This window comes from Triplophysa rosa, linkage group LG2 (genome assembly GCF_024868665.1).
Source record: "Triplophysa rosa linkage group LG2, Trosa_1v2, whole genome shotgun sequence".
NCBI lineage: Eukaryota > Metazoa > Chordata > Actinopteri > Cypriniformes > Nemacheilidae > Triplophysa > Triplophysa rosa.
Genome location: NC_079891.1, coordinates 10,186,475 through 10,202,120, shown reverse-complemented (window position 1 = coordinate 10,202,120; position 15,646 = coordinate 10,186,475). Strand labels below are relative to the sequence as shown.

The 15,646-nt window shown below is 38.2% G+C and overlaps 1 protein-coding gene across 7 annotated transcripts in view; it reads left to right on the top strand.

Annotated features, from left to right (window-relative positions):
• The window catches only part of skic3 (SKI3 subunit of superkiller complex), a 164,243-nt gene extending 148,880 nt beyond the window's left edge, over positions 1-15,363 (top strand). For all 7 annotated transcript variants that reach the window (XM_057358598.1, XM_057358590.1, XM_057358625.1 and 4 more), the window contains 3 exons: positions 13,453-13,583; positions 14,520-14,649; positions 14,942-15,363. In XM_057358598.1, the coding sequence (XP_057214581.1) occupies positions 13,453-13,583; positions 14,520-14,649; positions 14,942-15,019 (339 nt within the window). In that variant the 3' untranslated portion in view covers positions 15,020-15,363. The remainder of the gene's footprint in view (positions 1-13,452; positions 13,584-14,519; positions 14,650-14,941) is intronic.
• The last annotated feature ends 283 nt before the right edge of the window (positions 15,364-15,646 follow it).

Below are 15,646 nucleotides of genomic sequence, written 5' to 3'. Positions count from 1 at the left end.
ATTTCAAGGACTACAGAGAACGGCTGGAATCGGACTACAGCCCTTTACTTCCCGGGTAAATGATGTCACTATTCCGAGTTTTTGAATAAACTCCGCCAAAGGAATATGCCAAAAAAGGGGCGAGGCCTTCCTTAGAGAAGAAGAAGGAGCCGCTGGAGTAGTATTTGGTTATCAGAGATTGTAAACATTTAACGGAGTTACACACTTAATTACTTTCATTTCATCACAGTCCTACAGCTGGTAATAAGAATTCAGCTTCCATGACTTTGACATCAGCTGTGAAAGCTGTTCTGTGTAATACACTGATATTGTGTGTGTGTGTGTGTGCTCATAGCTCTAAAACACTTCTATGAAACATCCTTTGAAGTCCTGCTTGCAAATGTCTCATTGTCAATCTGCATGTTTTGTTATCCAAGTGAGGTCCAATATAAAAAGGCAAAACTAATGCTTCTGTTATTTGTGGTAATTAATATAACCGGTCCAACGCCAATCGGTCCGGTGTCATTTTCCTCGCCTAGTAGGAAAAAATTGCAATCTCTAACAAAGATTGACATTTGCACATGCACTAGCAGACCTCCGTTACACTTCGATCGATCCGCATGTGTTTAACTGATGAAGTGACGTTGACGCCATTGTTAAGGGCTCAGCATAGTCCAGGGGAATTGCGCTTTCGTTCCGCGTTTTGGGGTAAAACGAAGCTCGAAAACTTGAGAGACGGTATAGTGTTTTCGAACAATCCAACACCCCTTTGTTTCTGGAGGCGGGGTTTACATGACGTATCCAAATAGCCTCTGCGCACGTGGCCACACAAACAACACACCCACCTATTACGTAATGGCCATGGACCAATGGTGGCTCGAGGGTTTACCAACCAACACAAACTTTCCCGGAGAGTTCTGTTTGGTTTGCTGCTGCGAACTAGTGAAACGAATTATCGTTTGGACCAGATTTTGTTCGAAATCAGGTCACAGATGGTCGTTTTTCAATTTTGAATGTAGTATGCTGAGGCCTTTACTGTTTATTGCTAAAAGCCAAAGCTTATGAATAGTACACGTGCATTGAGAGGGGGACCGACCAATCACAACAGCCTGAGAAGCGGAAGCTCGCTGATATGGTATGGGTGGGACATCTTCAGACACAGGCTCTAAGTGGGGAACCAATCATGACAGACCTGGGTCAGCTTTACCAATCAGAGCGTTTCGGAAGGAGGGACTTTATAGAAACCGGAAAAAAATCCCATCGTTTTGTGAGAAGAAATATGTGAAATATAAAGTGTTTTTTGAAACTAGAAACATGAACATCCATTGTTAAACACCCAAAAAACATAATCAAAGCTTCGAAAACAGCCAAAGAATGGCACGTTTAATATCCAGTGCTTAGCATTCGTTTCGTGTAGTTACTAGCTTTGGCTATATGTATCCTTTTCCATGAAGGAAAACTTTTCGTTGTAATTGCACCTTCTGCTGTGTGTTTTTCTGCATTTATAAATAAATAAAACAGCTCTTTGTCATTTAAAAACATCTATATAATAATGACCCAATGAAGCGTATTCATTTGTATTTTTGTCAGCATTTCACTCATTGTTCCTGTTTGTTCACCGTTTCTAGTGCAGCCATGATGTCAGTCGCAGGTGGCAGTCGTAATATAAAACATGTTTATATTGTTTTACATGCTGTGTAGATCAAAATCAATCATATATAAATGCACGATGTTCACATGTTTTTTTTTGCACTTTTTTTTTAGATTTAGTGTATGCAAAGGTTAAATAATGTATACAATTATAAATAACTGTGGACACACCCATTTATTGCCATATATCGTTTGACTATATTTAGCTTAAACTTTGTTCTTAATGCACCTCATTGCAGTTTGTTGTTCTGCATTTACCAAAGAAAATAAGAAATAGAATAAAATAAAAAACGAAATATTTTCTTTTCATTGCTCATCATTTCATTTATCATAAAGTCTTGATCATTTCTATTCATATATAAAACTACACACAATTGAAGCAAAGCATGAAAAACATATTTTCATTTAATTCTTTCATTTCAACATTAAATAAATAATTTCATTAAAACGCTTAGCCTATTGTAAATACGACCAATGTAAAGCTCACAATACAGCTTCTAGCATTTAAAATAATTTAAACGCATATGCACAGTTAAAAAACTACGTCTACGATACCCAGGTATGTCAGTGGAGGTTTTGGAATTCATTCTTTCAATCCAAATTATGTAGGCTAGCTATATGTTAGAAGCAATGGAGGTAAACTCGTATGCTGGTTGTTGTGGCAGAATGACAATGCATTGTAGCCTACAATGCATTGTAGCCTACAATGCATTGCAAATATAATCTTATACATGGTGTATTTATATATGATGTTTGTGTAAACTCTGCTGGTCACTCGAGGTGACTCGAAGTACCGGGATTATCTTCTTGTGTTATTAGTTTTGAGCGGCAGTCGCGAATGTCAAGCTCATTTTCAGTGGTAGACATGTGGTTAGCGGCAAAATGTGTGGGTTTTGTTGGCGGTGCGCAAGCAGTGCCCAAAATCCTGCCACTTACACTGGCACGGGTCTTCGCAGCAAGTGCTCTTTTTGTGAGCGGCATCCATGCTGGCTTAAACCTATCAACATTTCACTGAGCTCAAAACACGGCGAACATAGTTTTAATAATGGAATTCACAGAGTTATATGACCTAACTAAAGAAACCAAAACAGAGATTTCAATAAAGACACATGTATACAATTATACAATAATGCAAGTTAAAATACATGATACGTGCAAAATGTCATAGTAAACTGTGCCTAACATGAGTGTCATTACTATTAGTGATTACCACAAAAATTTACTGCATATTTAAAATATCAACTTCAGGTGACCTTAGTGACCTTTAGTGAGAAAAAAAACATTTTCACTACGAGAGACAGCAGCAGCGCAGAAACTCCACAGCTCGCAAAGTCTGGTGAAAGGGCCATAACATACAATAGAATGTCATGATTAGCCAATCAAAATCAAGCATTCAAAAGCACTGTGTAACAAGTCTCTAATTTGTTCATATGAGATTGGTTGCCTTTGACATTCAAATTTCCCACAGTAGAGCACACTTTCCTTTTAAATGCTTTACACAAACAAAACTGGCTAACAAAACTTCTAAAACAAAACCCAGCAAAACGTGCACGTCCTACCTGGCATGACGTAGCTTTTTTCATGCCGAAAGTGCCCCCTAGTGGTCAGGAGCATTTCCGTTGTGTTGTAACTTGATTGCATGTTTATTGTGAACTTATATTCGCTTTTTAAATTTCGTTGTGTTGTGCACCAGTGGGCCACCGTACACTTTTTATATGATATAGAGGATTCTCTTTCTTTGCAAAAGTGAATCAACACTTATTATTTAGTTAAGAAATTAGATGAAAAATATTAATGAAAATGAAGACACTGCCAATGAAGAATGTCTTGTTTATAGTGTCTTTTTTTTCTTCTTACAGTTTTTTTATCTAGAGTATCAGATTGTGCACATCTTTTGCAAGTTTTTATGTAAGCTCAAAGGATGTGTAGTATGAGTTATGGATCCAGTTCTAACCCACCGTCTAACAGAGTGGAATAGTTTTAGGGCAGAAAAGAGCATTTTGATTTAATGAGCTCACAGAATCATAAAAAACTGACTGGCCGAATATCAATTTTCCTTCTGCTTTTTTGGGTTGGGTCACAGAGACAATGGGCAGAGAAGTCCAGCCAATATATCCTCTTCTGTGCAAAAGCCTCACTAATGAAACGAATTTTGAACGAATCAAAATGAAAGTTTTTTCCTTTTATTAAAAATGAGTGAGCCTTAAGGACTTAAATAAACTGATATGCTCATAAGCGTTTACAAAATTTGCATTTATAAGATATAACCGTTCAAAACTGACAGTCTGCACATGCGCATTAAAAAAAATGTAGAAAGCGATAGCACAGAACTGATCATATGCGCAATCATATGTGTTAATCCATTGAGAAAACAAAACTTAGGCTTTCTGACCTGTTTGAACTCTAAACAGAATATTGAATGTTAAGGCTGTAGGGAAGAGATCAGACATTACAGCCTTGATGAGTAAAGGAGAAGACAAATGGCTGTGTCGCTCACCAACGTAAATAATCACTGGTGACACATCACTGGTATCACTGATCTTCCTATTCTTTTCAATAGACTTTTATACAACTGTGGCTATCACGCTGTTAAATGTTGCTTTACCAGGCTGTGCAGAAAACAAAATGATTTTGTCTATTTTAAAAGGGGGAGGGGGACATTCCATATGTCTCGCGCTCTCTGCATTTTTCAGTTGATATTACATCAACATATCAAATAATGCTGCATTTTCCAAGGCATTTCATTGGGCTTTAAAGTTTTAAGGTTCATCATTATACTGCAGTGCAGCAGGGGGAGGGTGCTAGTTATTGCTTTGGCAGCTGCAGAGCCGATTCACTTTATGTGAGCACTAGAGGTGAGCCATCACCAGATTCATTGTGTAGTGTGCTCATGTGCATCTTATGAGAAAAGCATAAAGCATAACAACATTGAAACAAATGGGGGGGTACCACAAGAGCTTGATTGTTGCAACAATAACCAGTTCAGTTCACAAGAATGGTTTGTATAATTTTATTAGTAATATAAAATAAAACAAAAATATCAAATTCCCCATCAGACCCGACCAAGAACAAGTCCTGTTTGTCGTCATCTGCTCCTCTTGCTTCAATTCTTCATGCCGTGTCAAAGTCCGTTTGTGGAAGTTGTGTGACTCGGCGGGCAGTTCAGAACACTTCCGCGCAGCTATTTCAGTCATAGCCAGACCACAGTATCTAGTGTGGGGAGGTAAATATTTCTAAAACCGCTGGCAAGTCACAATTAAATAACATATTTACAATCAATAATTAAACCGGACAACAACTATAGCATACATTTTGTTTCCTAAGCTGAAACTGCACTAGAAATCACATTTTAAAGGAGCTGTATGTAACATTGATCGCAGTCTAAATTCTAAATATTGGTGAGGGGGTTTCTCGACACTCACAAGAGTTGCCAGACACTTACAGGAGTGTAATGGAACTGTAACTCTGTTACTCTTACACTGTAAGTTTATTTGATCATTTAGACGTTTGCAGTGGTTTTGTTGTTTGCAAATATAACTCAGTCAGCAGCTTGTTTCAGAATTTGCGTCCTCCGGAGGTCGCATTTACGGGCCCTATTGCTGTCTCATTTAAATAACCGTAGTCAAATTGTATATTTCTCCACATAAGTAGGGCTGTGAAGGTGGCCGTGACAACCGCGCCATGACGGTGGTGAACTGCCACCCGCAGTAGTGCACGTCACTGTGACAAATATAATTGTAATAAAAATGACAGTTGCGATAAGTATTGCTATTTGTAGCCTTTAAGTCGTGGATGGCTTTATTTAAAAGATTTTACATTAACACAGAAATAATTGGCATACGTTTCCGTTGGTGCGTTCGAGCGCGCTGCACGGCAAAACCCAGGTTATTCTGCGGGTTCTGCATTGTGAATCTTGTTGTGAAATGAACAGATATGAATGAACATAAAATCAAAACCGGCTATGACCCGCTTGCTTACACCCGTTTCATACCGCACACATAAGCAGAGCGTAGGGAGAGCGTTAGCAGCGCGTGCCAATTGTCCTTTCATACCGGCAGCGTATGCACCGCACTGCCTGGGTAACTGTTACCACAGTACAACAATGCAATTTCACATTACGTTATTTACAAACATCAATGAGCAAAATATCTTCCGGAACTTCATCAAAGCGCTTTTAAGTAGATTGCATAACTATGATTTGTTATATCCGCATGTTTCATGCTCTTTTAGATCTGTGTAGTACAAGTTATAAATAAAAAGCCATGGTGCTTTGAAGGATACGAAGTCACTTAAGGGTTAACTCACCATAGGAGAGAGTGACCGACTTGTGATGCGATTGCTTTTCTCTCACACATACGCAATATAAGCATATAACACGATGTCTATATAGTTTTATCTGTTTTTTCAGAAGGTTGTGATGACAGTGGGTTTCAGACAGTAACCTGACAGCGTAATGCGATCGTTTTCCACTCCTTCATATGCAATATAAGCATAACATCTAAGATATACTGTATTATAAATCCTTTAAATGTGCTGTTGTGATTTTGACCAAAAAAACTCCTGGCAGAAGTGTTTTTGAAACTCATGGCGACTGTTAAAAACACATTAGACACCACTTACGTGCTTTAAAGGTAAAAGTGTTACTTTTTCCTGTCAATCCATGTGGATTTTGTCCGTAAAGAATGCACTGTCGCTTTAATTGAGCAGCAGCGCAGCAAAAATAGACTCTGCGCCGAAATGATGAAATAGACTTCTGCTCCGCGAGCACGCGCTGCTTGCGCATGCGGTATGAATGCTCTCATCTGTTAATATGTGCGCCGAAAAAAATACGCTCTGCTTACGCATGCGGTGTGAAACGGGTGTTAGTGTCGGAGCGCGCGCAGGTTTTGCCGTGGTTGCGGAGAGACATCTATTCATTTGTGCTGCTGTGCACATCTTCTGAACACGCATTTAATGCAGCTGTACACATCTTTATCTGGACAATGTCAACATGTAAGTTTTCCATCAACGAGTAGGAAAAAGTAACGTTTTTATTGCAGCCTGAATAGGAAAGTCTTAACTGTAAGGGTTAATACGCGACTGACTGAAGTTGTCATTGCAACAAGAGCTTTTTTTTTATATTTAGCTTTCTTATATCATTTAAGTTTTCATTATTTACTGATGTTTATTTAAATGTTTTATATGCTGTAGTGTGCCGTTTCACTGATGGATTTGCGCATTAAACGTGGATTTTATGGACAATAATAAAACAAATGAAAATGTCATGGACAAAAATGATGGGACCCCTAACCTACTATTTTGTTGCACAACCTTGTGAGGCAATCATTGCAAGCAAATGTTTTCTTTAGCTCTCAATGAGACTTCTGCACCTGTTAACAGGTAGTTTGGCCCACTCTTCCTGAGCAAACTGCTCCAGCTGTCTCAGGTTTGATGGGTGCCTTCTCCAGACTGCAAGTTTCAGCTCTTTCCATAGATGTTCGATAGAATTTAGATCAGGACTCATAAAGCGGGTTTCTATCACTCTGGTTTTATTCGCATTTTGAAGTTTTGCATCAGAAACGAGTGATCGAAACGCCAAATTTCGAATTAAAAACCCTTAATTCGCAAAAAGTTTTTACGCTCGCTTGAGGTGGTTTTTCATTTTTGCGAAAAAGGGTTCATGCGAATAATGGGAGATGGAAACGCATTTGCCGAATAAATTCCTCCAAAAAGTCACGTAATTGCACTGAGACGGCGTAATCTGACTAACCAGAGTACTGATCTTGTTACACAGCATCAGAAATGTTGTTATGGTCATTCTTAAATGCCTGAGCAAGGTCGTCAAGTATTTCTGTAATTGCCTCTTAGAACTGTCACAACTGTGTTTCCTGAACAGCACGCATCAACAAAAGCACCGCATTTATTGTGTTTCGTAATCGTCTGCTTGCGCAAGTATTATTCTATATGAAAATCATTATATTCAGTGGCTTCTTTTACTTTTCTTACTGATATTTAGTGGCAGTTTATTAGGAAGTGACGGTTGACTATTTGGATGGAAACGGTGCTTATTCGAAAATGTTTTATGCGATATTCCAATTTTGATATCTTCAATTCCAAGCTAAATTCGCAACTTTGGAAACCCGGCTATAGAAGGCCACTTCAGAATAGTCCAATGTTTTGTTCTTATCCATTCTTGGGTGATTTTAGCTGTGTGTTTTGGGTCATTATCCTGTTGGAGGACCCATGACCTGCAACTGAGACAGAGCTTTCTGACACTGGGCAGTAGGTTTCGCTCCAGAAAGCCTTGACAGTCTTGAGATTTCATTGTGCCCTGCACAGATTCAAGGCACCCTGTGCCAGATGCAGCAAAGCAGCCCCAAAACATTACCGAACCTCCTCCATGTTTCACTGTAGGTATGGTGTTCACTTCTTTGAAAGCTTGATTTTTTCATCTGTGAACATAGAGCTGATGTGACTTGCCAAAAAGCTCCAGTTTTGACTCGTATGTCCAAAGGAAATTCTCCCAGAAGGAGAAAGTGGAATCCTCCTGGGTCTTCTTCCATGGAGCCCACTTTTGCTCAAAAAGCGACGGATGGTGCAATCAGAAACTGACCAGTTTTAAAATGTATTCAAAACAAGATTTTTATCTTGTCAGAAGTTGAGCTAAAAAACAAAGAAGCCGTTTCTGATATTTTGGCTGATGATGCAGAAAATATTCTCACAGAAAGAACCTGGCTAAAGTCGCAAGTTAAAATACCGCACTCACCTGATTTTTGCTTGTTCAATTTTAATATTATAGTGTGTTTTAACTTTCTAATGGTAAAAAAGTAGTTTCTCAAACGAATGATGCAAGAATCATGAGGCGTTTCTGCACATAAAGTAAATAAAGAAACGCTTAAAATCATTGTTTAGAAAGCCCGGTTCCGGTATTTTTTTGATCTAAAAAAGAAAATGTATTTATCATGTGTTAAATAAAATTTTGAGTACTAGATCTTGAAGGTTGTGTGTAGGGTAGGTGGACTGGTTCCAAAGTTAATTTGATCATCGCCGTGGAGTCCCGGTAAGGACACAGAGACAGGAATTTCCAATTGCACTGTTTACATTGGTAGTTGCAAGCCTACGGTGTTCATATGAGGATGTGTGGGTTTGTGTTTGGTCTAGACAAGGAAATGGAGAAATAAATAACATAAATTAAATGATTATACAATAAACAGAAAGGCATTGACACATTACTGAGGTACCACTACAATATACATACCGTGCATCAGAGTTACAAAAAAAAAAAAACAGATATAAACATGGGTAAAAATACATGTAACATGGATTTGGTAGATTGATAATGCATATGGACAAACATAGTAGCAAACACAAACAAGTTCACACAATCAACTCTGTATAAACATAATAGGATTAAGCACCCATGTCTATATAAACAATCGCTCATGCCGAGATGTGGGCCTTGAACACATCTTTTTATGTAAGGAATAAGTGACGATGGGTCGTTGAATTCTTAGAAAAAAATGCACAACCCAGTTCACGTTGTGGCCTTTACACCTTATACAATGGTAACCGTGGTATAAGCGGAATAATTGTCTCCGGTCCGCAACGGACCAGAGTCAATTATTCCACTTATACCACAGTTACCACACCACAAGACGTTGTTTCTGATGTTTTATCTCAAGACATTTATAAGGTATTTGTCCCGGAATGCACTTGTTGGCAGGGCAAATTTCTTACGCATCTCATCTGAAGCCGTTGCTTGCGCCTGCATATGCAGCTATCCGAGAGCGAGAGGAAGACAGACAGCGCACACGCATTTGCTTCATTGAGAGAGAAAAGCCAAGTATCTATATTTAATTTCTTTTCGCCGTATTTAACACCCCTGGCATATAAGAAAAGTATAAGGAGAAAAAAACGTGACTCAGAGATTTCTGCGCCAGCTGCGGTTCTCGCAGTGGCACAGAAAGCTTGCTGCTGTGTGTTTAAAGTCCTGTTTACCCATTCCACGAACGAATTCAAGCTGTTGTTTTTTAATTTTCATGTTTCTTCGTGTTTTTTCTTTAACCCGCTGATTGTGTCATGTAGTTTGCCGTTACCTTTGATATATGCTTTACTTTTTTGTCTGAACAGTCCTGTGCAGCGTTGTCGCCTCTTATACAGTATTATACAACTCGATCAACAATCTTAATTATTTATCTTACTAACATAACACTTCTATAAACACCTACTGTTGATCGTTGACGCACACAACACGGGGATTAGGCCGAAATTAGGATAAATATGCATATTCGTCTCTCCGTGACCGACCGAAACTGGAACCTGCATTTGCGACATAGGGCAATGTAGTGTTTTTATTGGACCTTTACTCATGTGCACAGCATGTGACAGTTGCATGATAACTGTGTGGGATTAAGAGCGACCTAGTCCAGCAGAGGTTGCAGTTGATGTCCGAACATGCACAGCTCTTGTGGATATAAGGCCTCACATACTGTATATATTCAGCTAATACAGAGGGGAGCAACTTTTTACATTAGTCTACACAGGATAAAGGACTCTTGTGCAATTGATTTTTCCCAGAATCTAACAGCTGGATAAATAAATTTAGATGAAGCATGAAGGGCATGTAACAGAATGGTATTTCTTGTTGAGCCTGGGCAAAAATAAGTGGGCTCTTAGGGTCTAAGGGCTTTCACTTGACCAAATTTAATTTGCACTCTTATTGAAGTGCAGTTGCAAGAAAAAGTCAGTGAACCATTGTCATTTTTCTAGTTTTTTGCATAAATTGGTCATGAAACATGAAGTCACAAATATCAACAAACACAACATTTCTAAAATGATAAAACACAAGCAGTCGTGATCTTTCATGTCTTTTTTAGGAACACACCCATTAAACATACAAAGTGATGGTGGAAAAAGTAAGTGAAACTTAATCACTGGTTGAACCACCTTTGGCAGCAATAACCAGAAGCGCATCCTGTAGACCTGCAGAAAGGTCCAGGAGTTATTTTGGACCATTTGTCTTTACAGAACTGCTTCAAGCTCATCCATATTCTTAGAACGTCTGGTGTGAATGGCTCTCTTGAGGTTATTCCCCAGCATTTCTTTTGGATTGAGGTCTGGGCCACAAAAATCCATAAAAGGTGGATTGTATGTCTCTGAAACCACGGAGTAGTAGATTTTGCTTCAGTGTTTAGGGTCTTTATTCTGCTACATCACCCATCTTCTTCTGAGCTTCAACTTGTGGAAAGCCACCTTGAGCTATCCTGTAGGATTTTCTTATAAACTTGGGGATTCATTTTCTCTTCCACAATGTCAAGTGGCCTAGGTCCAGAGGCAAAGCACTTCAGTTAAGTCTTAAGTATGTATAGCACCTTGGTCCTGGGGTAACGTTGTTTCGTTTCACTGTGTACTGCACTGTACATTATTGAAATTACAAGTCTTCACTTATGTTTGTTTAAATCTGTTTAACATTATGTATAAATACAAATATATATAGTTGTTTAAGTTTAATAACTTTAAATAATATGTTGCACTTAATAAACACATTTTTGTGTGTTTTATTTTAACCCTTCAATTTGCAGTGCTATGGCAATTTTTACACCAGTGGGGCCCATTTTCACGTTCTCGCCACAACCCCCTGAGCTGGCCCTGGTCACGGCCGTCATGCGCGGTGCTCCCAGGAAAAGCCATAATTTCTTTTAGATACAAATTTTATGGTTTATTTCTTGATGCATTTTACTAATAATTTTGTAGCGCTTTGGTATAGCATAGTATCAAAGTCAAAGTCTTCTTTATTGTCAATCCTGCCATATAGTACATGCATATAGAGGATTGAAATTGCATTAATCTCAGACCCATTGTGCATACAAATAACACTAACACAGAATAAAAATATATGTAAAAAATACAGATAAATACAGATTATATATATATACATGTAAAATACAACTTTACAAGCAGGGATATTTATAAAAAAGAAGATGGGTAATGGCAGATAGTGTGCAAACCAGAGAAATATACAACAGTTCAGATGTGAGGTAGTGCAAAGAGCTTATCAGTCTGTTTAAAGTGACAGTATAACCAGAGGTTGCGTTAACCGAACATTCTCCGTCATAGACTGATTTCTTTTTACCATTGACGGAAAAATCTGAAGGCTCTCTGTCATTTTGATGGATTACAATAAGGGCAAATTGTAATTTCCAGTATTGTCGAGTTGGTAGCATCCAATCATTTCCTTTCATCAGAACGTGCTTGTGAGCAGCCGGAGGTATGACCCCTGCCCTGAATACGTTCTTTGCAAAGGGACGCGTGTTTCCCATTGATTACTTTTAAACGCATACACACACACACATAGGCCCGCACAAACCAGTGGTGCAGTGGTTACAGACTTTTCCACAGAAAAGCGACTAGCTTCATTCTGAATAAACATTAGCTTTCGGTGAGTGGAAAAATGTCTCTCTGAGCGTCTTGTCCGTTCAGTGAGTGGCAGAAACAGCACATTCATGACCAAACCGCACCTTACTAGTGAGTGAATGAATGAATAAATTAATGATTACAAAACAGCGTTTACAAGCACCTGACATAAACATTTGTCTGTAATTACTATTTTATGTCTTCCAACAAAACGTTAAATATGTAACGACTTAAAGTAAAAATGTAAACTGCTTTATTGGGCATTCATTTGTTTAAAAAAAAAATTTGTTTGGAGAGTGAATGCAAGTGCGGCGCGATGACGTCACGAACATGCTAATTAGCACGCAACGTCACCTTGCACCATAGTGTGACGGGTAATAGATTATTTTTACAAGCCTGTCCGTCGGATAATGAAAAAGTCTAGCGCAACCTCTTAGTATAATGTCCATGCTTTACAGTAGCACTGCATCTGTACGGGTTTGGGTTCTTATTTTAAATGGTCAGCTGGGTTGGGTCCCAATCAATTACTTTGGGTCCCAGGTCTGTTTAACATTGTCTGTAATACCCGAGTCGATCAGAGAACACCCACCTTGATCAGTGTCAGTTAACACTATGCGTGTGTTGTTTAACATTCAACTTGTAAAATTGGGATGAGAAGAGTGTGAGCCTGGAAATAAGGTGAAAAAAACAAGCGACCTCAGCCGTCAGAAGCAGAACTCCGCCACAGAGTTACTGCAAGTGGTCTGTGATCGTGGATGCCTTCATTAATGCTAAAAAAGGCTAAAAGAACATGAGTATAAAAAGGTTAAATGAGTAAACCTTCTTGTTTTATCAAAAAAAATTGATTATACTCGGAGAGCACAGAGATGATAGCAAATAAGTAATGCCGTGTAACGTCAGTGGTCATGGCACTGAACAAGCGATCATTATTGTAGTTAAAAAGGGCAAACAGTCAAAGTTTTCGGAAGGGACGTTCACATTATAACTATAACGCTAACTGTAACTTTAACTATATTTGTGTTCACACCAGCGGACAATACCGATAACATTATTCTAAGCTTGTGCACTGCAGTGTTCCCAGTCAATAAAATGAATGTACATGACCTTCTGCTGATGCTTTCGTTTTCATTTCCGAACGTCTTTTCTCCAAATCTGACTGCAAAGGCCAGATGCTCTCTGTAAAGGCTGAAGGTGCGCTTGTGTCCAAGATGTAAAGCATATATTTTGCCAGCTTCCTCAGATTTATATAAGCGTTATATCAATATAATATCCTGCCATAAATACACCGCTTTCCGGCCAGACATAAAACCCTCAGCAATAGCCAACAATATTAAGAGATCCGCCAGAGCTTGCTTTGACAGTATGTTTTATTAAAAATCAATCACAGTCTTCTATAGTAATTTGTGTGTTTTCTTTTTCCTTTGCCTTCAGGCTGGTGTATGTTTGTCTGGGTGGAAGGATCTGGTGTTGGAAGCTAGCACTGAAGTTTTGAAGATGGGAAGCTCTCCAATAGCTCTGCTTTTCCAAGCCTTACTCCAGTTCTCTGTCAAGATAGGTGGCAGGTAGAGCCATACACAGACTTTAAGGGTGCTTTATATGTTTATATCTACAGTATATATGTATAAAATAATTATTGCATTCATATTTTACTTTCAAGCTCACAGCTGCTCACATTTATTGTAATTTCATTTATTGTTTTGATTATTTAAATGAGCAGTCTATATATGTTGCTCTTTGCTACATCATTGTTTGCATTGCAAACCCAGGCAAATATCAAATGTATTACTTAGTAATTCAGAAACAATTTTAACTTACTTTTCACTATCACCCTCGTCATCATCATTATAATCATTATCATTGACTATGTTTACATAAGCACCAATAATGTGGTTATTTCCAATAATAAGAGAAAGGACTTAATCGCAATAACATGTTTACATTACATGAGAACACCTCTTTGCTCCCGTTTGCATGAAGGTCTGATCATTGCTATAATACACACCCCAAATGATGATCTCAGATACAGTAGGTGTGTGTTACTGGCTATAGTATTGAAATATTTGTATCATGGTTATTGTATGGTTATTGGGCACCGTGATATAGAAATATGGAAAATGTCTCCAAAGCGGTTGTTTACGCTGTCATCGCGTTTGCGCTGTTTCTGTATTACGATAAGGACAGCAAGTTGTGTTGATGGTAAAACTTCAGAATGTCATGTTTACAGTGACTGCGCTTAAGATGCATGACAGAAGCACATGCGCACCTTTGTCAGAGCAGCATGAAAGTGTTTACATGCCTTCTTATTGCGATTAAAACCGGCATACTCCACATATGTTACTTTGATTATGCTTACTGTGATTGAGCTTAATCGCATTATTTAGATCGTTTACATGTGGTAAAGCACAATAGTGCCAAAATCCTATTATAATCACATTATGAGGGTGCATGTAAACGTAGTCGCTGTAAGGATCAGATTCTTATGGTTTGTTCACCAATAGGGAAACCCGGCGTCTGCTGGAGAGGATTGTGTATGCTTCACCCTCAGGGACTTCTGATACTGTGGTATCGGTGGCACGCTGGTACCTCCTGCGCCACCTTCACGCCAAAGATGACATGGAGCTGATAGAAGTGAGCAAACACACTCATCACAATCATTTTGCTTTAGAAACCATCTTAATAAATTTTAATTATCTTGTAACTACAGGCGTAAGTACATTTCAATGATTTTATTTATTTATACTGGTATTATTTTTGTAAGCTACAGCTGCAAGTCTGCCCAAGGTTTGAAATTTCAAGGTTATCTGAGCATCAGAAAATATTGGAATTTTAAAACACGAGTACATAATAATCATGAGCTATATGGATTCTCATGTAAACAATTGTAATGAACCACTTTTGTGTTTTGATCTTTACTCTGTAGACCCTGTTGGTGGAGGGAAAAGAAGCAGGAGACAGCAGACTCCTGGAATTCCACAAACGCCTTTTCCCATCTTGCTGAGACATTCTATCCATCCTCAAATCCTTTCTCAGGAGAATATACACTTTACCTCACAGCAAACCCTTACGCATTTTGTCTAAACTGATATGCGTTTCCGTGTTAAGGATGAATTCATTGTCAATGTGTTTGGAATTTTGAAATACTTTACCAAAAAGTAATATCTCTACTGGACATTGATGTGGCTCATCATTATCACATTAATGGTCATTGCATTGGATCCAGTATGAATGGTTTGCCTACAAATAGTAATATCTCTACTAAACATAGTTTGTGTGGAAGAATGTGTAATTTGTTTTATTTGGATTTAAGTAATGGTCCTTTGAGAATATAATTGAATTGTTGAAGTTTATTGTCATTTGTCATGTCTTCACTTAAACATATATACTGTACTGTGTGCGTGCGTGCGTTATGGTGGTCCAAACAAGAAATAATTATATAAAATCTGAATATATAGTTATAAATCCGGAATATATAGATGAAAGTTTGAATATATAAATGTAAATCCGAATATATAGTTATGAGTCCTGAATGTATAAATGTAAATCTGAATAATAGTTATGTATCCCGAATATATAAATGTAAATCCGAATATATAGTTATGTATCCCGAATATATAAATGTAAATCC